Source organism: Vidua chalybeata, chromosome 5 (assembly GCF_026979565.1).
Source record: "Vidua chalybeata isolate OUT-0048 chromosome 5, bVidCha1 merged haplotype, whole genome shotgun sequence".
Classification (NCBI taxonomy): domain Eukaryota; kingdom Metazoa; phylum Chordata; class Aves; order Passeriformes; family Viduidae; genus Vidua; species Vidua chalybeata.
The window spans coordinates 25,801,956-25,826,511 of NC_071534.1; the positions used below are offsets into that span (position 1 = coordinate 25,801,956).

The 24,556-nt window shown below is 44.1% G+C and overlaps 1 protein-coding gene across 1 annotated transcript in view; it reads right to left on the bottom strand.

Annotated features, from left to right (window-relative positions):
* The window catches only part of DENND5B (DENN domain containing 5B), a 105,415-nt gene extending 81,046 nt beyond the window's left edge, over window positions 1-24,369 (bottom strand). The window contains exon 1 of the mRNA XM_053943765.1: window positions 24,258-24,369. Within this exon, the coding sequence (XP_053799740.1) occupies window positions 24,258-24,369 (112 nt within the window). The remainder of the gene's footprint in view (window positions 1-24,257) is intronic.
* Between the last annotated feature and the right edge of the window lie 187 nt (window positions 24,370-24,556).

Genomic DNA, 24,556 nt, shown 5'->3' on the forward strand with positions numbered 1-24,556 from the left:
TGAGGAGAATTTTGGCAAGAGGACTTTCTGCCTCCTCAGTCCCACAGATACTGCGCACCAATTCTGATGCGGAGGCAGTGTTTTACGTAGCACTACTCCTCGTGAGGGGCAGCTCAGGAATGCTGCCTAGAAAGCAGAAGGGAAGAGCAGGAAAGAGCACACAGCCTGGGAACAGGACTCTGGAGGGGAGCCCTGCCAAATCTTTGTCAGCCTGTGCCACTCTTCCTAGGTGCTCAGAGGTGAAGATCTGCTGAACCCTCAGCCAATCATAACACAAACCCACAAATTAAAATGGGACCTAGAGGCTCTTTTAGCTCTTCCTAGAAGGATTCTGGGGATCCGATGAGGAATTTTCTATAGACAAGCCCAAATTAGAGGCCTATAAACAACCACGTGTATACTTCATTGGCAGACATGCAAAAAACACGGATAAAAATTAAGTTTTGCCATACCAAGCTGCTTCCTGTAAGACTGAGACTGTCTGGTAAGAAAAGCTGCATAACAAATGAACTGGATAAAATGAATACATCAAAGATCACCATATTGATGGACTCATCTGGAAATGAATTAATCCATACTGATGAGTCCACCACTTTGTTTCAGCTGGTTTTGTGGAGGAGGGCAGCTTTGATTAAAGCAATGATTGCACTGAACTTCAATCTGCTTGATATTTTATTTCTTCATATTCTTGCTGTCATGGTTTGACACTGGCGCAATGCCAGCACCCCCATGAAAATACACCTTCCCAAATAAATGCTGTGAGATGGTATCAGGAACAGAGCAGAGTAGGCCCAAGCTTAATAAAAAAGGAAAAAAAAACTTTATTAAACTACTACTACACAAGACACATGGACTAAATCCAGGATGAAGACCTTTTAAAACACACCCCTTCCTCCTCCCAATTTCCAAAACATCCACCATGAAACATCACCTGGGATTCCTGATCAAATTACCACCCTTCAGATAATCAATACTCAGTCTATCAAGGGAGAGAGAAGTCTCTCTTGCACCACAGACCCCCCAGGAAACACAGCTGCCACCTCCTGTGTTTCCATGTCACAGATGGCAACCGCCCGGAAAAAATCTGCCAGTGTGACACTCTCCTTTCCATGTCACAGTGCTCTCACCACCGTGCATGGACAGACTGCCCATAGGGCTCCTTTAAGGATGCTTTGCCACGGACCCAAAGATACAACAGTTCAGCTTCTCATCTTGGGACTACAGTCCCCCCCATTTTCCCCTGGGGCCAAGGGTCCAGGAACAGAGATCATATTCTTCCTGAAGACAGAGGGCATCACCATTCTCTCCTCAGCTTTCCTCTGTTCTTGCCATTCCTGTGCTGTTAGCAGCTGAAGCAGGTCTCCTTGGGTCACCACTGCATCCCCCTAGAATGCAGTCTCTATTGCAGGAGAATTTGGTTCAGTCTATGGCTAACAAGAAAAGTCCAGCCAAAAGCTACTTCATTATCTCCTCCCACCTAAATATTTCTTCTTCTAACATCTCAGGTCCTGGACTGTCTCTCTTCCACTACAAATTGAGAAGGAGTAATATTTTACAAAGCCCTCATTTCCCAGAAAGGGTTAAAGGTTCAGACTCCCTGGACAGCTGAAATCTCTGCTCAGCATTCCCGTCTCCCACGCTGGGCATCATCCCCCCCCTTTCTGCATCTCCTCTGACGGCAAATCTCCAGGTGCCATCACGTTCTCGGTCTCTTTCTCTCTGAGGGGGGGACACAAAGGCATCTCTGCTTCTCTCCACCCTTCTGCCCGCAGGAGCTGGCTCAGTTCCAGACCTTCAGCCCCTCGGCCTACCTGGACAAGGCCGCGTGGCTTCCCCTCCCCCTCCCAGCCTGAGGCTGGGCAGGGGGGAGTCTGCACTCTCTGACGACCGGAACCAAAGAGACAGTTCTCCTGGGAGTTCTTGCTTTTAACCCCCTGTGTTCTCAGAGGCGTGTCCATACTTTCAGTGGTCACTCCAGGTGCCAATATCCAAACCTGACCACTGATTGGTTTGACCCAACTTCCTGGAAAAAAATTCACTTCCATGTCAAACCACGACACTTGCCTCTGTTTGAAGGACCATGGCTTGTTAAGCATGAGTAACCACGCACTGAGAAACTGCTGTACCACTTGAGACAGGTTTCCAAGAGGGCAGGGTACACCAACACCCTTTTGGGGCAATCCACAACTGCTGCTGCAGTTTATTAGACTACTGGAGAGGTCTGGCATCTTCCTGAGCTGGAACAGTTTCCTAATATTGTGTAAAAGAGCAGCAAGCATATTCTTCAAAAATGCCAAATCTGCCTGCTTTGGGAGTCTTCAGAAAGTTAATCTGGCAGCCTCAAGGAAGTAATCTAAATAAACTACATTCTCCTCTCTCTCACTTCCAAAAATATCATCACAAGTTCTGTTGTTTCCCTCCCCCTCCAAACTGACTAAACCACTTTCTAAAATAAAGTTACAAGTTGCAGTAGAGAGGTCATACAGCAATGGGGCTAAATCTCCTCCATCAAACAGAACAAAGTTATACAGCCATCAGCTGAATTATTTCACATGCTGGGGATGATCATAAAGAGAAGAACTCATAGAGGACAGCAAAACAAAACCTAACCAGTATCAGTAGAGAATGAAAAGCCATTGCCCATGTCTGCTGTCACAGACTGAGCTCAGCAGGAGGATGCACATGCACACACGCATCAACTCCCAACTATTTCAGTATGGAAATCAACCTTTCCAAAGGGTTGCCATGAAGATGTGTTCCCTGCAGCAAAGTTATTTCATAACACAGTCCCTGAATCACACTCCACAGCAACAGCATATACCAGCTGGTAAACAAGACGGACAACACACCTGACCAGGACGGGAATTCCCACACAGGAGTTAACCACCATTAGGGGATGACAGAGAGCACTTTGAACCATCTCTGGCATTAGGCTGACCCTTTAAGCACTCTACACAGACACTGATATGCAGCACAGAACAGCATCTGTAGCTGAAGCTACTTAATAAACATGTGGGATTGCTTGAATAAGACATCTTAGTTTTTAATTCAGCCTTCCAACAGAATTTAGCCCAGTGATACAACATATGGCCACAACTACAATTAGTTGTCTTGTATGAAATTGGTATGTCTCAAAAAGGAAAGTACTTTTCTTCAGAGATGCAGCAAGGTAAAAGAGAAGGCAAAGAGACTGGCAAGATCTTTCTCAGGTAAGTATTGTGAAGATGAATTTCACACAGAAGTTCTCTTCTGAAAGGTATCTACTGTCAGAGCAAGTCCTTGGAAGCCTCTTGCACCACACCTCTCCTTGCAAAACAGGCTCAGAGACCCTGAGATAAACACCTCCTTTTTTGTTAATACTCCAATACAAGAGCCAAAGATTGGAGGACAGGAAAAATTCTTTTGAAAATTGTTTTTGAAGGAAAGAATTTCAGACACCAATGAATGGACAAAGATTTTGAAAACTGTCAAAATCTGCTCCATGCTCCCTGTGATATTTTCAGCATGCTAGTTTGGCTAAGTCTTTTTTTTGCAGTTAAATATCCCCAGATAGGACAGTCACAATCAAGTCATATATCTCCCTAGAATTTTTCATGAACAGTTGCAGCTCTCCTGTTCCTGCAGCCAGTGCCTGTCAGTGCTGCAGTAACCATCACCACTGCCAACTCAGTCCTCACTCACTCCTGCTCCAGCAGCAGGACAGCTTGTGCAGCCTGTTTCAGAAGCCATCCATCACCCTGCAGAACTGTGTGGTATCTGCAATGCAAGGACAAAGATGATGCAGCCCTGAAAACCACCACCTTGGCTGACAAGACTCTACCTGCTTGGAAGCTTCAAAGAGAAAGGAAAAAGCACTGCTGTCAGCCACAATTTCACTGAATGTTTTACAGAACTTGAATGCAACCAAGCTCATGCTTCCACAGCTTTCTGAAGAAGCTTGGGGAAATTACTCCACATCAGGGCCGTATCTTGAGAAAAATATAAATGCTATACCCATTTAAGAAATACTGTGATTTTGTCTGTCAGAGGTTTAGCATTAGTTCATCCTGTAGTACAAATATACATATATATGTATGAGGTAATCCCTATATGTCATCTGTCTCAAATCCTCTTAAACATTTATTCAAAGGACTCCCCATTTATGTCTTTTTACTTCTTACCTCATAGATTTTGAAATATGGATTTTATACTCAGAGCCTTAAGAAAGTTAAGAATATTATCTTGACTTATCATGAACATACATAGAAACAAACAGACACACACAAAAAGACTGATTTCTTGTTTCACATTTCCACAACCTTCTGTTAGTGGATCGAGGGACAGAGTCAGGCAAAAAGATGTCAAAATTTCTCCTGTTAGCATAAGTGAAAAGTTTGAAGAGATGTATAAGATCACTCCTGGTAGAACATTAGGACTTGTGGAATAATGAGGCTCTTCAACAAGCATTAGAATTGGTTGTTATTAAAAAAAAAAACAAAAAAGTGCCACTGCATATGCTTCATGTGCAAGGGCCCTGGCACCAAATGAAGCAAGGTCCTTCACTCAGATCACTGACTGGACACTTTATGCAAAAGATTACTACAGTTCTCTGATCTGGTGCAGAAAAAATGCACACAAGAAGCCATCAGGTTTCCAGGATTCTTCTTGAAGCTGTCCCTATTGGTCATCGAGGTCATTGTCTCTCATTTAGGACAGTCAGAAATATCCAGTGAATTGCCATTAGTGAGTGGAAAAGGGTCTCGGAGAGCTGTGAGCCTGCAGAAACTCCCTCTTCTAACAAACCAGGTTACCTGGGGTTCTTCTGTGATGGGAAAGAGTAACTTGGTCTGCACATGCATCTGTACACACACACACAGAGTCCCCCACTGATCTGGAGAAAGACCAGCCACCACCACCCTCAGCTTCCCAGGCACTGTGTATCTTTGCTTTGACTTTCAGCACCCCTAACTCTAACTACTTCTGCATAATAATCCTTCTTGCCTTATAACCTAAAAAAAAGCTATCAGATCTCTTACTGGTTTTGCTTATGTCCTAAGCTACAGACTCCATGTTCTCTACAAATTTCTGCAACTTAGCTACTCCAGACAGTAGTCCGTATTCCAGCTTTAGTGTGTGTTTTAAGCTCAAGCTTTGTATCTGTGCTATTTTAGTCCAGTGCACCAAATAGAAGTGAAACTTACCTTAAGTTAGAAAAAGGCTTCTGCTCGTTGCCTTCTATTCTTCTCACACACACACCCCCAATACTATTCAATTCACTTGAAAGTCATTTCCTCTAGGTCCAACAGAAGCACACACCAGCACCCTTAATCCAGGGCAAAAATACCACACACCCATAGGGGCACACCCACAACCACAGATAAACTACATCACTCTTCCTCTTCCCTCCTTTTTGTTAGGACATCTTACTAATCAGCATTTTGGATAGCACAAAGAAAAAGCTCTCATTCCAGCACTGGGAAAACAAACCCAGCAGAGAGTCTGTCTGTTTTCTCAAGGAAATGACACAGTCTTCTGTCTTGCTCATTTGGTGGAAACTGAGCTTGCTTTTCAGATGCATCTCAAATATATTTGAATATTATATTCAAATATACCTGAAAAACTGAGCTCTCCGCCTTTTTTACCTTAAGGACTCTGAAGAATTGGCATTTACCCTGAACCAGAGCAGCATACATTTGACAAGGTTATTAAAACAACCTTCCTGCTCAGGCTTGAGTCTGTGCCCTCCAATTTCCTTCTCCACCTCAATTTATCTTCCTCCAATTGAAATCACTGTTACAGCCGATGAGGTTTATCAAGTTTATCAAACAAAAACAGCAGCTCCTACATCCAAATGAACTCAAATGGAAGGCATTCATTTGCACACCACTCCTCTCCTTCCCAACTCAAGTAACAACTAATTTGGTAGGATGTTAGCTCCCCACTATCTCACTAGGCAGGCTGGGACTGCTCATCACTGAACTGATTCAGAACCATCCAGTTGTGTGTGCAAATGACTGCAGCTTCCATAGCCAATGCTTTCATTGCCTGTTCAAATAACATTTTTTTCCAGTAGACTGCAGGAATGACAGAACATTAAGCTCCTCAGGACCTACAGTCAATGCCACATCAGGACTGAAATTTAGGATTTAGGCTTCTCCACTATAACCCTTATGCCTCCAGACAAAAGTAATGCTCCTTTGCAATAATATGTAAGAACTCCTCCTTTCCTCTTGCAGCTCCCAACTAATCTGAGTTTTCCTCCTCCATAGACGCTTGATCAGATGCATTCTCCAGAGCACAGCTTGTCTTGCACAGGCACCCGCCTGGACCTCTGCAGGGAAGAGAATTCCTGTAGAACACAATTCATTTTTGTGTGTTGGACACATGCCAAATGTCCCAAATTGACTCAGGAGGAGGACATGACAATCACCACCAGGTCAAGAAGGCATTTCAGTGCTGACTTTCCAGTTCACACAGCATTTGCTCAGCGTTTTTCATCACTTCTCTGCAGCTCTGTATGCTGCTGACTAGCAAAGGCAGGGGTTGAAACTGCTATGCCAGGGCTTGTTCCAGCTTGGCAAATTCAATTAAGTACAGCAGAAAAAGTTCTTCTCTGATAGAGCCAAAGATTCTTTGGCTAAACTGACTAAATCAACTGCTGTTTCTACAAATGACAATCTCACCATTTTTGCCCTCACTCTTCAGAAGTTTATTCTCTGTAACTCTCCCTTTTTATCTTTTTTTTTTTTAAGGTCTAGAAAATACAAAGGCTACACAAAAAAGATACAGAGGGTCATACACCTACCACTTCAATAAATTTGATAGCTCCAAAGCTGCAGTATATACACATTGCCAAAAACCTGGAGTCCACAAATGGACTATGAAGAACTTGCTGGCTTCTCAAACTCAATACTCATTTTAGACATAATCATAACACAGCTACCTAGAAGTACTTGATGCAAATTTTTCTTAAACAAAACCCTTTCAATTTTTATCTGAGCCTCTTAAGCTAATAACTGCACTTCTGTGAAGCTTCTGTGTCACTCTGTATTTTAGTGAAAGAGAATCAAGAAAGTCTCAGCTTTGGAAGTTTAAAATTTACTGCATGAAAATGATGGGCTTCCTCAAGCGTATTTCCAAGGGTCCCATATAGGCGTTGGGACTTGACACCATGGCACTGCTGCACCTAAAGGGAGACAGAAGTTTTTCTGCTGCTTGAAAGGAGTTTAGAGGTAGCTGGATAGGCTCACTCCTGGGACATGTATTTGATGATTGAATCCTTGTCACATCTCCAAAGAAAATCATCAGCATCAGCTATCCAAAGCTGTCTAGATTACATACCCAGACATGACAAGCCCTTCCTTGGCAAACTATTTAAATTCCACAAAATAGCCAGGTAGAGGACCTGGGAGCCTGAATCAGTAGAAGCAGCTTGTGTTTAGACTGCCTACTATGGATCTGCTCTCATCTTCATGTAAGAGCTGGGTACCCCCTCATTTAAATTAATCCTATTGACCAGGAACACCATTTTTCTGGGCCTCAGGTCTTTGTCAGTAGCCTTGTCCACCCTTCAGAGGAAAATCTGGCAGAGGGACAGGCTATCAGCTCTTGTGGCAGAAAGCTCAGTACAGAACCAGGCTACCACATCAAAAGGCAGTCATTTTACTCCTTTAATTCCCTAAAAAAAAAAAAAAAAAAAAAAAATCCTCTTTTCACTGCTGTCTGCACAGCACTGGCTCAGGCACAGTGCTATGAGGAAACCCAGGGCAGGGAAGCAGAACTGGTCTTGCTGCTCACCAGCTGATGACTGGGTTTCCTTCTGCCCAGCAGGGCAGGGAAGCCAGCAAGCCCACTCTCCCACACCAGCCCCCAGCACCGAGCCACTTGCCAGGGCTGGGAGCAAGTCTGGAGAACAGGTTAATTCCAGGAACAGCCAGAAACACAGCAGTGAGAGCATGAGTCCCAGTGCAGCCTGCCAGTTCTCTGCTAGTGGCTGGCAAACAGTGGTTTGCAGGAGAGTGACAAGATGCCTGGGATGTCTGTGGAGGCACACCTTGGGCTGCTGTGTTTGGGGGCAAAGGGAAGGTGCCAGCTTCCTTTGGCTGCCACCACAGTCTTAATATAACATTCAGCAGCAGCAGCATATTAGCTCACTTGTCACAGCACAGCACTTTCAGCCCCATTTTTAGTGATGCTCCTGTGTACCTGCACAGCTACAGCAGCCACACCAGTCACTGCCCTTAATGAAAAAAGGAAAAAGCACAGTAAGGGTGTTAGGAAGGACTGCACCATGAGAGCAAAGGGCTAAACAAATGGGCAGGACCAGAATCCAGGATCTCTTTATAGTGCTGGAGGTCCTGTTCATCTCCAGCTGTAAACAAGAGAACTGCAGAGGCTTTACTAGTTACATTTGCTAAGTCCTGCAGCAGGTCTTCCTGCCATCCAGACCTGGATTGTGCAGCTCCGTGCTTCCTCCAGTAGTTATACATAGAAACAATCCATTAACAGGTTAACGCACAGCACATAAATAGACAGTATTTGTCAGCACGTCTAAGCCCTGCAGGTCAGCTGGCCACTTTATTTAAGAGACTCTGCAGCAGACTCACTGCAGGAAAGCAGGAATTTCCACTCTGGATTATAGGGGCAGAATATGATCAACTGTTTTTCAGCTGTTTTTAAGGGAGGACAAAACTTCAGCACAAAAGAAAAATCAAATGAAAGCTGCACATTATTTCTTCTCCAATCTGTGCCTTATATGCTTATGTAGCAGAATAAAGGCAAACAACCTGAATACAACCAGATGTTACATTTCAGAGTTTGGGTGGGGGCTGAAGAAAAGAATAGAACCCACTCTAGGGATCAATGTGTGCATTCTAAAATACAAATATTTTAGATGATGTCAACACATCACTAATGTTATTTGGATGTTCAGCTTGCCTGAGGGAGGGCAAAAGGAAGTCCTACTATTAATAAACTGTGTTTAGTTTTGAAATTTAAAGCTCAAATATAAGGGCACAGCAGTTTTCAAGAAAAAGACCCCAACTTTTTCAGCATGCAAGCTGCATCACTTCTCCACAAAAACTTGCTTTTAGAAACAGATGGCAGCCTGCAAGACCTACAAATCCTTTGTCTGGAGTGGCAAACTAGGCCCTATTGCCCATCAAAGTCAACCGTTGCATTGTGAAGCACTGACCCTAACAAATCCATTATGTTTCTTTCTACCACAACGCTAAACCAAACAGAATGAGTCAGACTTACTAAGAAAGGGTGAGGGATTGTAAATCCCTTTCCCCACCATCCCTGCAAAAATAAAGACAAAGGGGGGAGTCTGCATTGACCCTCCACTGATGAACCCTGCTATGAGAGCTGCCCCCTTGGGCCAGGTTGCCCCAAGGAGGATGGATTTGGGGTTGGAGCATTTCTATGACACAGTGCAATGGCTTTGGGATCAGCACGCTCTGTCAGTCAAACTACCCACACAAGCAAAAGTGAGTAGCCCAAGCAGGAAAGAAAGGCCCTTATGCTGGCTGAATAATTAGGTCTGATGTGCTTTGTAGTTTCGCAGCCCTCCCTTTCCAGCCCTGCTGAAGTGCTGAGCAGATACACAGCATAGAGATGGGGAAAGCTCTTCACAGGTACTGCGGGGAAGAAAATATAATGTTTTTTCTCGTCTGCCAGCTGAATCCAGGCAAAGTGAAGACACACGAGCTCATATCAAAGAACTGCTGCCTTCAGTCAAGAGAGAAAACAACAGAGAAGCCTGCCGAGGTGGTGATGGATGAGGCAATGGTGTGGAAAGGATCGAAAATCCTTTTCCCTGCTATGGCTATTTGGTGCATCTTGACACAAAAAAGGAAACATCCATCACTGGTACTCTCAGCAGACACCTCCCAGCAAGGAGTACTTTTATCAAAGAAAATATCTCTCTCAATAGCAGTGGGTCCAGTTTATAAACAATTCAAATCACTTTCATCTCACATATCAAAAAATGAGAGACAACAAGAAAGTCAGCATCCTCAGAGCAACAGTTCGGTTGGATTCTTCACACCCTCATAAAAATTGCTGCCCATCCCCCTGCTTTACTGGTTTTCTTCAGCATAAAACAATCTCTCAAGGACATGGCAACAATGACACTGAAATTCAAAGCATTGAGATCAAACACATGAAGCTGACGCTCATTACGGCTAAATTATGTCACCTATCCAAAGGCTCAAGCTTATTATTTAAGACAATACAACAGTCATTAATCACAGCCATTGTGTACTGCTCGAAAGGCCTCTAGAAAGCTAAAGAACACAACGGAGATTTATTATACTACAGTGCCAGATTTAATTACGTGGTTTTCTCCTCAGCATCTCGCCACTTGTAGTTCACCACCTGTTTGCACCAGTGGACCTAAAATAAGGAGGTACTGCCCTTGAGGCCAGGCACGCAAGAGAAGCTTGTGCTGTGCTCTTCTGTGGCTGTTGTAGCAGAACAAACCATTTTGGGGAATGCTGGCAGCCAAATCACTTGTGCAGAGCTACTGTTTTCCTTTCAAAGTTTTAAATTTCCAGTTCCTTTTCATACATGTGCATATGCAGAAAAAGCACACCCTCGAGGCCATGAGCAAGGAGAAACAGGTTGCTGTCTTCTTCCTAAAGCTGCAGCACAAAGATTCGTGCCCTCGCCACCACAACAATGTATTTAAGCAGTATGTCTGTCTGCTGGCAGCCCTCTGAGTTTGCATTTTCTTCTATAAATATTTAATGTAGAAGAACTGTTCATGTTACCCACTTCAACCAAAGTGTTTTGACAGCCATGCTCACCACATGACAATGATGCTCTATTTAACACTGCAGCTGCAGACAGGAGGATTTGGTTTCAGTTTTATACAATATTGTGAAACTGATGACCTCCTACAAATAAACCACTTAATACATTTTTAAGGAGCAAAATTTAAATGCATTAGCAAGACAACTGTCAGTAAGCCACTACAAGAAAGAAAACCAGAAATTTAATTCCTGAACACAAAAGCCTGCTTAAATTTAACTGCAATTCCTTTCTTATTAAACCTATTCAGATGGTGAAAATTAAAGATAATCAAGTCTGCAAAAGCTAAGTAGCCTCCTGAAACTGTTTCTCTTCTAGCTAGAATAATTTCCAAACTTTCCAGAACACATATTGTCATCAGCCCTCAGAGGTCTCTACACACTTTTACCAGCCAGTTAATTGAATACACACAGAGGATGATGATGGCTCAGCGGATCACTTGGCTGGCCCCAAGGGAGGTTTGATCCCAGCCTCTCTCTAACATACAAAGACTCAGCATGGTCTAGCAGCAACTAACCAAGAGTCAGTGTTCCACATCTGAAGATAATAACATTTTTTCAAGTCAAGAAAAGTCAGGGAAACAAAAAGGCCTAAGTAACTCAGCCAGTCAAACCCACACAAATAGCTCTGCTACTGTCAGCGACGCAGCAAGGCACTTAAATAGTCTCACTTTAACAAGGAATCACTTAGGCACAGTTCGGAAAAAAAATATGTACTATAAGAGCAAGAAACTGAGTCAGCAGTGCTTATCCTTCCCCACATCCCCTGGCCCCCAGGGGTCATCTCAGTTACCCAGGGGCTCATTAATGCATTCATCTGTTACAAGCTTGCTGGAAGCATGGAGCCATGCCACTTTGGTGTGAGCAGATTAATCAAGCACACATTGCCAACCTTCCACTGCAAGGCAATGCCATCTCCTTCTAGGCTATTTCAGCAGGCAGATTCAGCTGGATATTGTCATTTACTTCCAAGACAACTCATAAATGTAAAGTGATTAGCCATCCCTTGCAGAGTCTTTTACTGGAGTTACTCAAAATTTAATGCACTTAATACAGTTTTATGACTCCTAATGCATCATTAGCACTTCAATACATCAGACTACAGATTTTTGTTCTTAACAATATCATCAGAAAGGTCAGAATAGTATTTTAGAACAATAAAGCATGAGGATGAGCTGGTTTGTTCTTGAATGTAGGAAGGGGGAAGATACAAAAACAGATAGTAAAGAGCTCTCTTCCCCAGTATATTCTGCTTCTGTATCTCCCATTCAGTATATTTCGAAAAAATACGTTAGTATTTTTCCATAGACACATCTCTGGATGCAATAGTACCAACATAGTCAAGCTCCTACATCCTTTCATGAAGCTTGAGGAAGGACTTGGCCCCTGCAAACAGCCATCTGAGAACTGCTATTTACTGCCAAACATAGCTTTGTTCCCACTGCCTGTTATCACACTGTAGGACCTGAGACTGGGCAAGAAATACTAAGAATGATAGCTTTAGCACAGCTGTAGGTTTTCACAGGTATGGGTGAATAGCACTAGGAATTATGCAACAGGATGGCAGGACAGAAATCACAGTTCTCTCATCTGCAGCTCCTTTTGCTCACAAAGGCCTGCTAGCTCCAATAGTCCTTCCTTCCCCCTCAATACCAGGAGTTACCTTTGCTCTTCACCCCACCAGATGGGCAGGAGGCAGCATGCACTCTGCTTGGAGCCCAGCTCTGGGGTTGCCAATTAGCCTTCCAGGATACCCTCGTGGAGGGGCCTCCCTTGTTTTAGAAAGTGCTGTTGCTTTTCCTGCAGCCTTTGTGCTATTGTGTTGCAGCATATGTCACAGTTGAGACGGCCATAACACACAATTTCAGATGGCTTTAAGCATTTGCCCAAACAGAGTAACACCATACCTCATCAGAAGGCTTCAGACATCAGCCCATACAGAGTAACATCATGCCACTTCAGAAGGCTGCAGGCATCTGCCCTTCTTGTTCTTTAGCCCAACCTTTTATACCCCTCATGTTCGTGCACTGCACCTGTGTGCCCTCTGTTCCCTCTGGTGATTGGTCAGTGCATCTGGGCACTCCATGGCTCATTACCTTCACTACTGCTCACCTGCTTTTCACAGCTGTACCCACTGGGGATGAGGCTCGGCTGCAGCCCCACTCCCAGTTACCACAAACTGAGTGCCTACACTATTGGAAGGTTAATTAGGATCTCTGCTCTAGCTCCAGGGACTTCACCAAAAAAATCCTCTTTCTTTTCCATTCCATCTCTGACAAAATTAGTTGAAGTTGGTAGATAAGACTGGGGGGAGGATAAGATTGGCTTGGGGGGGTTGGTATTTTGACCTTTTTTTAATAAAAAGGAAACAAGCCTAGTGTGATCATGTGATCAATCACTCAAGCTGAGTATTGAGTGTGATAACAGTGAACTACTAACAACACAGATGGTCTCCTGCTTAGTTAGCATCAGCATCCCTTTTGAGTTATTCAGTGCATCACAAGAAATACTGGGACAGGGTCAGAAGTCATTGTCACAAAGTGCTGACAAAATATTAACCAATAACTGAAACCCAATACCGATTTTGAATTGCAGATAGCTTTCAGATAATTATCACCATCATATACGATCTGTATCTTGGACACATCGCTGCAACGGCTGCTCTGAGCAATGCACTCCCAGCTCTGGGACAAACCTCAATCTGTGCCTTTTCTCCCCAGTTCCTGGACAAATGGTTCTTCCAGTGCCAGCATGGACCTGAAGGCGAGGAGCATGGATACATCCAGGCCCCCAGACAAGATGTTTTGTCATTCTTATTCCCGCTGAAAGCACAAGAGCTGAACTAATCGGGGCCCCGAGCTCCTGGGTCACAGCCAGGGCACCCGCGCCAGGGACCTCGGCTCTTTCTCACCTGCTGACAGGGACAAAACAGGGCTGAGGGGCCTGAGCTCATTAAGGCACTGTTTTCATGGGAAGTTCAGCCCACATAAGGCTGGAGGGATTTTTTTTCTTTTGGTTTTGGTTGTTGGTTTTTTTTTTAACAGTGTGTTACGCTGAGCAAATTTCAACAGGGCTCTTTCTTTCCCCACTCAACTCACCACCCTGTGGGCAGCTCCAAGTAGAGAGAAACAAAGACATGGGCATAGAATTGACAATAAGTTGTTGCCCAGAACTGCTATTGTGAAAGTTAACATCTCCCATCACCATTCCCCTTTTGTTAAGTGCAATAGCAGACCACGGTTACAGCTGCCTCACCCCATGCAGATGTTCATATTTATACAGGAAAAAAGTGATTACTTAATAGCATTCCCTACACCAGGATTCTTTAATTCTTAGTCATTCCCCAATTTCAGACACAAACACTAGACAACACATCCCTGTTTGAATTAAGAGAGTCAAACAACATCTGCTGTCACACTCATTAAAGCCAGAAAGAGTCAATATATTTGCAAATATGTTGTAAGAGAAACCTATCTTGAACAGCATCATCTTGGGAAACAGCTAAACACCTAATCCATCCATGCTGAATAGCTGCTATCCTGATTTCCAGAGATAAATGTTCTCCCTTCATAGATTCATAGCAATAGTAGTCACAGACAAAGCCTGACAACCCCAAAAGGGGTGCATTAAAGACACTGTAATACCATTCTTCCTGGCCTTGATATTTCTGCAGTGCTTACAAGGCATCATGTATGGCAAAATACACCCTTTATAGCTTCTACCATCAGTCATTTTATAAAGCACCTGGCAGTTTTCAAGCAATGTGAATCATGACCAACATTTAATCTTCATATCCTCACAAAATTTTAGGGGGTTGGGTGTTTTCAGTGTTTCTGTTAGTTTCGTTTGGGTTCTTTGGTTTTCACGTTTTTTCAAACAAAAAGTGGAAATTCGTCCTCAAATACTTGGTGCTGTGCATTTTTGTATAGCTATACTGGAAGAATAAAAGTGAGAAAGCCCAAAATCTACATTCCAAAAACTCCCATTTTAGAAACAGCGCAGCAGCCCTTTATCTTTTCCACACCAGCCAGCTTTACAGCTGAAAGTCTGTGTTAACAGAGCTAGTGTTTTGTTTTTAAGCATAAAATTGTTCTTCATTTTAAATTCATGTCAGAGTATTGCACAGCATAAAACAAACAAGAATACCAAGTGGGAATGCTGATAAAAAAATAGTATTGTGTGAATAACTAACTCATCAGCAAATCCTCCCCTCTCTCAACAATGAAAAGCCAAATATTTATTCAATTGCATATTGCATTCTTTGCTCAAATACTTCATAATTTGAATTTAAAACAACAAATCTCAATTCTCTTTCCTGAGCATCTCAGGGGAGACCAGAGAGCCCAGCAGAAGGTATTTACACCATCTGACTGGATTAATCTCAGCAGCAATCTGGAGAAAAAGCAGGAGAGGGGTCTCCTAAACAAATGATTTGGACCCTCTAGGCAGGCTCCAGGTCAATGAGAACACATTCTGCAGAACCTGTCAGACACCTGAAGCCAGTGTAAGCAATGCCTATTTGGACCATGACAGCAGCATGCTGTCCAGAAGGCTCCAGCTGATTCCAGATGCTGGAAGCATTCAGTCCAAAGCAGGCTGCTTCGCCCATCTGATCAATATTTCATTGAGGAATTACCAGATAAGTGAGTTCTGGGTTTCATAGTTTCATTACTAAGAGCTCAGCCCTCTTGTGTTTCAGTCACAAGGGACTCAAAGCACCTCTGACACCTGGGCAGCCTCGTGTAAGGAGCAGACGTGGTGATGCTTGATTTTCCCTTGTAGCTCTAGTTCCTGCTCCCACAGGTGACATGACATCACATCGCATCGCGTGCCACCGCATGCCAATCCGCTTGTACGTGAAAATAGCTCTGCATGGAAATGAGCAGAGCTTTATAGAGATGCTGAGGGGAAAATGCAAATTTATACAAATAATTTCAGTCATCCGTGAAAAGCAGCAGCCACTACACACCCATGACGGTTGAGCTTGGCTTTTTTTTTTTTTGTTTAATCCTGTCATTGTTTACACAGAATGGTGTTTCAGATTAAGCCCCCTTACCCTTCCACATGTTAGTCTTTAACATGACAAGAGAATACCAAGAAGGCGGTGGACAGAGGATACTTCTGGCTTTCATGCTGTGCAACTTACCACTCACACAGATTCAAAGCATGACTTGACTCTATATCAAACTTGATATAAAGCTTGCTAGGTTTTTTTTAAGTGCTACTAGATCCCAGAATTATTATTGCAATTTGATGCTTAAAACAACTGTAAAGCAAACTCAAATTCATGCTCCAGGGTGAGAGGGTGCTCACTCTACAAGACTGACATATTTAAACATTGCCTCTGAATACAAACCAAGAACAGCTGACATGTTTGTATGAAATTGTGAAGACTGTTCTCCAGTGAGAGAACCAGATTTCTTTACAGATTCACCAAAAACAGACCCCTCACTCCAATATCATATTCTACTAAAAGTTAATTTTTGTACTATCCCTTGAAGCAAGTCACTGAAATCTGGCAAAGTACTTCAAACCACAGAAGGACTCTTCCCATTCCTCTTTCCCATGGAATACTCTTCCCATTTCACTCTTCAAGAATTTGCTTGGATGTTTTGATGTTATTTTTCATGGCTTGAGTAGTCATGGGGGTAGAAGCAGAACTGCAGACCCCAAAGGAGAGTGGCTTCATGTTTTCAACCAGGCACTTCCACCAAGCCTAGGACACCCAATGAGAGAACCTTCAAATGAGATACAATGATCAGACAGCTGATTAAAAATGATCTTTGACTCCAAGCAAGAAGCACAAATGGAGTTGTTCATATTTTCATACTTGTAATATAACAGAAATTTCTTCCAGCCATGCCTACATCTAACACCTCAGCAGTCTATCACACATTAGTCATCTCCCCAGAATGTTTCTTTAACTATGATGACCCATCACCATTTCTTCCCTAATTACTTTTGGGATTATCAATATGGCTAATGTGATCAAAAAAACCACAGTGAAATCCTACTGTTTCCTGATCAAATTTGGTTTTCCTCAATGCAATTTTTCCTACTGTATATATTTTTGCTATTTGTTGGTTAAGAGATAGACAATGGAAAAAAAAAAAAGAGAAGGAAAAAATGGGAGGCTATTTACAGTCATGATCTATATAGACATTCACATATTGCACAGCGTTCCTCTACATGCACACCAGAGCTGGCTCAAGAAGAAACTCTTTCCACATATATAAGTGGTCCTACATGATCTCAAACAGCACCAGCAAAAGATCACAGCATTAACTGCATCGAGGTGCACGCACTGTTTGTTTTTTTTCCCCTTCATTCACATTTCTCCTTGACTCCAGCCCTCATTGCAACAGACCAGAACTGCAGCAGGAGCAGTGTGCCAGCCACATATCCAGTGCCAGCCCACGCAGAGGCTTTGTGGGCTGTACACTTGCCAGCATGTTTTAGGGACAAGCTGGAATTAAGGACAACTTGATTAGTCCATGACAAGCAGGTGAAAAAGGCAGGCAAGAGAGCCCTGCCACCCTCACCCTCCTGGCTTACGTGCAGCCTCTCCTGAAGCAGCTCAATTTGGAGTTATTCCTACATGGAGGTCTGCATTGGCACAGGCGAGCTGTGGGAAGGGTGTCAGGGCACTGGCACAGCTCCTATAGCACTGGGAAATGGCTCTGGCGAGGACATGGGGAAAACAGCTGAGCAGAGAAATCAATATTACAGTCACGCACTGCCCTGAGCAATTCTGACATATTTATGGTTACTGCTCTTCCATGTACAGAGCGCTGGGCATCGCCTTCCCCCAATGCCACCATCCTCCAGCACCCTGAGGACCAGGGTGGAGCCTCTGCCCTGGCAACAGGACCTTGACCTCAGGCTCACACCACCACATCCATACCCTCCTCACCGACACAGGGCCATGCCGAGCCCGACCCGGCACTGCCGCGCTCCCCGGGACGTGCCACGCTTGTCTGCCAGGGCTCTGTGCCCCAGGCAGGCGGCGGTGGGCCTGGGACCCCGTCTCTCCACAGCTACTGCACCACTAAGCTGCCAGGATGGGCCAGCAGTGACTGCAGGCGCAGGAACAAGATTAGGGCTGGATTTAGGTCGTTCTTATAAAGGACAGCAGCTCAGCCATTCTGCCTGGCATTGCTTTGATTACTACTGCAATTGCAGTGTGAGAAGGAAAAGGGCTGCCTCCTGCAATATTAACAGAGCAGTTCCTGGCATCCTCCCTGAAAAAGCCCCCTCATGTGCACTGTCACATCTTCTTCTTCTCTGCTATTGCAGCAGCCACTGGCAGCCAAGCAGCCTCCAAGAGTGCAAGAGGTTTTAGTCTTTCTAAGTGGAAATCAAAACAGCAGCTTATCTGGCAAGCAAAGTACAAGTAATTCTCTTTGGTTTAGCATTAGTGAGTCAGTGCTATTGATAGGAATAATGATGTTTTTCACACCCAATCTGTACCTTATTTTCAAAGGAATACAGTATAAAAAACTTAGATGAAGGCAAATGTATAACAGAATAATCACACCAGGGCTGGGCAAGCATTTAATGCCAGTATTTCTCTGGCATATATAGAGATAGAGAATAAAGTGCTTTTGCTGAAACACAGCAATACATCACAGCCATCAGCAGTTCCACAAATGGTGTGTTATCCAAGACAGCAAGAGAGTTACTCCTTTTTAAAGGTTATTGTAACTGGAGATCATACTTGTCAATAATATTGACAGCTCTTTATAACAAGCACTGTTTCCTTTGGCTACAGAAATCCTCCTATAGGAACTAAGTCTTTAATGCATAATTCAGATTTTTTTTTTAATAAAATTAAAATCTTTGTGGTAATACAATGGAATTCTGGTTTCCTCCAATAGCAAAAAAACAACAACAAAAAAGAACCATTACAGCAATTATCCGTGCCACCAACGTTTCTGTTTCAGCATCCAATTTTGGTTTCCCAAAAGCAGGGATTATCTCCACACTCCTTTAACTAGAAAGGCAACACTTTATATATGCAGAATAAGATCTGGTTTCACATGAACAAAATATTAATCCAGCTCAGATTTTTATCAAACAGGTTTCCCAAATGAATACACAGTATTTCCCTATTATTATGACAGCTCACAAAAAATGACAGTTACTTCAATAAGCCAGCTAGTCCATCCAATCCCTAATCCATGAGACTTGGTTTTTTCCAGCTATAATGTCAGAAGATTTAGTGCTGCATTTGAGCATCACTTCTTAAGGGGGGCTGGAGAAATGCTTGAATTCCATTCCTCCCACAAGCCCTGCAAAGATGAGAAATCCTAAGCAATTGACCTCAACTGCTTCTGATGAGCAAGTTAAGCTTAGTTAACTTGAACAGCTAACAAAATAAGCTATCTCTGCCTCTACTTGCACCATTCTCATTCACATCTAGGTTACTTAATCTGGACAATGCCTCCAAAATGCTTTGTGCAAATCTAGACTGCACTTAAAAGTGAAAAGCAAAACTTCTGTAGCCTGCTTTTCATTTGTGTCAGTTGCGTAAGTCATGAACAGGAATCGCAACTGATCAGATATTCCTCGGTAAAGGAAAACTTAGTCTATTTCCAGCAAACTAGGAAAAAATCCAATTGCCTATTTTCAGAAAAGCCATGCACACAAGAAGTTGTATGACTGTAGTAATGCCACCAAGTTTTCTGGCAGCGCACTTGGCGCACAGACTTGGCACGGAGGAAGCGCGGAGGAGAGCGGCGCAGGCGGTGGGGAGGCTCTGCAAGGCGTGAGCACGCAGGTGCCAAGCACACACAAGGACAAAAAAGTCTTTTCGCTTTCTAAAAATAAGAGCCTACTAGATAAGAAGCACGGTTAGCCAGACTGCAGCATGCCCTGTTTGGATTTTAACATTTCATTGAAGGGAAATTAATTTCAAGTATATGGATATTTGTAGGGAAACAGCATAAGGTAGAAGAAATGTACATTTTCCCCAAGACATTCAGCATTTTCAGTGAGCATGACCAATATCTGCTCTCTGATTTGCTGGCCATTAAAATAAAGAATTTGATCTTAAAAGTAGAGTAATGAAGCTCTCTACAATTTTCAAGCATACACTGAATAGGACAGTAAGACATTGAATCTTTACACAATGGCCAAAACTAGACAGTGCAAGGTAACATTTACAGTTCATGTGTGGGAAAAAAAAAACTCTATAAAAACCTTAAAAATCTTTTCACACAGCAAGCAGGCTACCATAACTCCACCAATATTCATGTCTAAAACAGGGAAGGCACCATCCAGGACGGTCCTTCAAGTTCCAGTTCCCACACTGGCTTACTGCATCTTCTCTTTCCCCAAACTGCACCCTCAATGGAGACCAGTCCTTCCACTTCAGAACAAAACACCCACCCCTAATTCTCTCCCAACTTTCCTCCAGAGCACTAAATGACTTCCCCAATGAAGTATATTTCATTTTCTTTTGGTCCTTTTGGTTAAAGCAATGTTAAATATTTACTATAACAAATTCATTTGAGCACATACAATTCCAAGGCTGAGAGTCTCAAAATGGCTTTACCTGAAAGAAGCAGGCATGAAGAGGAAAGTGAACTGAAATTTATTTTCCATAAGCCCTAAATATGACAGAAGAGCTCCTTTCACCCTACTTTAGTGGAGTTCAACAGGGCACTGAAACCAATACTGAAATTTTCATGCTTTTCAAGATATTTCACATCAAATACCCTGCCTTTCTTTTATGATCTCTCCAAATATTAAACGCCAAGAAACTCTTACTTTCCTTTCCTCCTTCAAGTCCCTGGAAAGAGCCTGGGAAAAAAAAGTTTTTTTCCCTCCATCCTTGAGTGAGAGCTTTGTGATAAGGGCCACAAGTGTTTTGACAACATCATAATCTACACACAATTTTGTTGTGTGCCTGGATACACTACCAAGTTGAGCAATAGGTAAACAGCTTTTAGCTGTTCAAAATTAGTTCACATAAAAACTCCAAATCAGCCATCTGAAGAGCCAGCTGTGGAGCAACTCACTCACTCAAAAAAAAAAAAAAAAAAAAAGAAAAATTCTGTACCAGAAAACATCATACATGCAAAAGACAAAAAATAATCTAAGCAAAATGAACCCTTTGCTTGGTGGAAAATTCTGATCTACCAAGCTTATTTTAAGCCCTGAGCATCCATTCTGTGGAACAAGAACTATAAAACAAAATACTCATCCCTAAAAGCATGTCAAAATGTTATACAACCATAAATGTTGATTTTATTTCATTTTCTGAACAGACCTATCAACACTACAAGAATCATAAAAGCAGTTCTTTGCCCAGCTTTCACGAGTAACACTGAAATATTTCACTTCAGGCCTTATGCAGTAGATGAGGTTTGTTTTTTGTTTTTTGTTTTGTGCTTTTTTTTTTTTGTTTGTTTTTGGTTTTTTTGTGCTTTTTTTTGTTTTTAATTGAAGAGAATTTTTGTGGAAAGAGATATTGGGCTTAAGGCAAGGAAAGCCTCCACACGGGGGAGAGTCCTGGGCTATCCCCAGCCAAGGCAGGGCACATGTCAGGGAGCTCCAAAAGTGCCCCCACACTGGGGAAAGTCCTGGGCTGTCCCAGCCAAGGCAGAGCACAGGTCAGGGAGCTCCAGATGCTGCCAGAGCTGACTCACAGGCAGCTCCTCAGCACACCATGCACCATGGTGAGCTGCCTACAGATCACCACCACCGAGTCCATCTCAAATCCTCAAAGGTTTTCTAACTCCTGCTTCTCTCTTCACAGGAGAGGCCCTGGGCCTCCAGAGCAGCAGCAGAGCTCCTCTTGTCCCTTCTCCTGCTCATTGCTCAGCCCCAAGGCATCTCCATCAGTCAGACCTGGGGTGAGCAGGGTGCTCTGTGAACACTGGCTGCCAAGGGATTCATGGGTTTGGAGATAAGCAGGTTTTTGATTTTTTTTTTTTTTTTTTTTTTTTTTTTTTGCTAAACTGGGGATGATCTGTGTAGCAGCTTAAGTCACAGCAACTTTTCATTGATGCCTTGTGACTTACCTCAACAAGCTCTTTAAGCACAAGGACAGCAAGATGTAGCTATCACAGCTACATTACATGAAAGAACAGGGTCATTTACTTCTACAAATAATTTTAAGAACATTTTTAGAAAGAATAGCCATTTGTGGGTTTGCTGTGATAGAACAGACTTTCTGTTCCCTCAAGCATCTTTCTCTTCACCCATTACAGCAGAGAATTCAATTGTAGTACCTTGGTTTTTGAAACCTGTAACACAGATTTCTAGATGGGCTCTCAGTACTGCCTGCCTACAGCAGCATTAGTACTCCCCAAGCTTTAACAGAAATGTTTTCTCAGCTACATCTCAAACCAGAGTTAATTTTACCATGGCTGTATTATATTTGTGGCTCACAGCACTCCCTGTTCCTCCCCAGCATTTCCCACTGCTGAGCTCCCAGCTGATAGCAGAAAGCTCGTGTCACGAGTCCCTAAAAATATAGCATTGCTCAGTGGCAATGTTAAGTCCCACCATATTTCTGTTACTCCACTTCTTCCTCTGTCACATCCCAACCCTCCTAAGGTATTAAGAATGCCTTCTGAACTGGCATTACCAGAAGTGCTTGTATGTCCAAACCATATTGCTGGACCTTGCCTAGTTTAAGCTGGTTGCAAAGACATTGCTTCAAAAATTACTACTTTTGTTAATTTCTCTTTGAAATTATTCACAACTGCACTGAATTTTATAAATATGTCCTATATGTGCCAAAATTACTTTCTTTCACTGAAAAATGAAGAGGGAGATTAATTTAGCTTTGAAATCTGCTTAGTGTTGCTGGAGCAATTCAGCCAAACCTACTGAATGACCATGGAAGAGGAGCCCTGTAGTCGAGGCACCACATTTGCACAAACCCACCACACTCAGGCTGTCCTTGAGCAGTGCAAGAACACAATTGTGCACCTCCCTGGGAAATCAGCAAAAGACAACTTCGAAAGTCTGGGTACATCAGGGAAGGCACAGCCTACCAGCCAACAGAGCTTTAAAAATAGTTTCTCATGACTCAAAATTTAGGTAGCTGAAACCCCAATAGGTCACACCATGCAAATCAAATCCTGTATGCCGTCAGCTGGGAGGTGGCTTCTGGGAGTCAGGAGTTTTCTACTAAGAGCAGCAAAACTGAAAACAAAGTTTTTTGTGGTCACAAGTACATGTGAATAAACAAAGAGATGAAAGTACATTTAGCTAATGCTTCAACTTGGAAACCCCAGAGCTACCTCCATATAGTAGTGTGTGCTCACTGCCAAGGATAGAGACTAAATAACCCTGCCTTAAGATACGGTTCCTTGGAAAGTTGTTCCTTGGAAACATACGTGCATCCACCCCTTTTACTGGTGACAAAAACATGAACTTCAACCAGCGCACATTGACCACTGATATAGATCATCATGTCTTTCTCTTACACAACCAGAAGGCAAGGTACTTCCTGATGCAATAGCTGCAGAGACCTCATTAGGATCCCATCCTCAGGATCCCATCGCCAGGCAGAGGGGCTCACAGCTGACTTCAACTTCAGCCACGCACAGCTCCTTTGCCTGCAGTGTGAAGGCACGGGAATGGGCAAACATTGGCACTTAAACACTTCCAAACTCATAACTCCATGAGGAAATGCTTAGCTTCCATGCAATTAAGCCCTGTTATTAAGCCTGAAGCTGATCAAATTTTATATGTAAAAACCGGAGTTAAATAGATTTTTTTGCATAAACAAAAGTGACATTGAGGAAGAACTGCTGCCTTAAGCCAGTGTAATCAGCTCATATCCAGTCATGAGCCCACCAAAAATAAACATTTTAGAAAATGTGTTAGAGCCTAAGCAATAGTTTTGTTCCTTTTTTTTCTGTAACGTTTTTGGGGTGGAGGGGGAAAGAAGGATGCAGGAAGACTATTTCTGAATAGACATAAGGTGCGAATAAACATAATAAAGATGCGAGTCCATTAATATATTCAGTTCTTCCCAGATCCCTCCCCCTCCTTTCCAGTGCAGAGACTGAAGAAAATGCATCTGCCCCGGCAGAAAGCTCGGTCATTCGGCTCCCTCCAATTCCGTAACCCTGGGTTCCTTCTCCTGCCAGTGGCACCCCGCTGGCCGTGGCCGGGCCGCTGCGCCCACCCGCCGGGGGCTGCCGGTTCCCGCCACCGTCAGGGACCCGGCCAGCGGGGTCAGCGGAGCCCGGCCTGCGGGGGACGGCGCATCCCGGCCGCCAAACGCTCCCCACTGCCCGGCAGGAGCTGCTCTCGGGGGGATGCTCCACCAGCCCCTCCGGAGGATGCTTTATCCTCTAAAGTCGTTCCCTTCCTGCGGCTCCCACCGACGCGGCGACCCCTCCTCCTCCCCTGCTCGGGGGGAGCAGACATTTTGAGGCAGCGCATCCCAAACGCCCGCCGAGCCGCAGCGGTGCGGGCAAGGCCTCCGGCGGCGCCGCTCACCTGCCAGCTCGTCGGGCTCCAGCCCGCTCTCCGCGTCGATGCCGCACAGCACAAAGTAGTGGGCGAAGCGGCAGGGCGCCGCGCCGGGCCCGGGGTTGCCGCTCCCGCTCATCCCGCCGGCGGCTCCCGGCGGCGGCTCCGTGCGGCAGCAGCGCGGCTCGGGCGCGCCCGCGGGCCGGTCACGGCGCGCCGCCCCCCATCCCCGGCGGGACCGCGCAGGCGGGCACCGAGCGGCAGCGGCGGGCGGCAGCCGCGGCCCCGCTGTCAGCTGAGCGGGGCGGGGACGGGCGGGACACGCC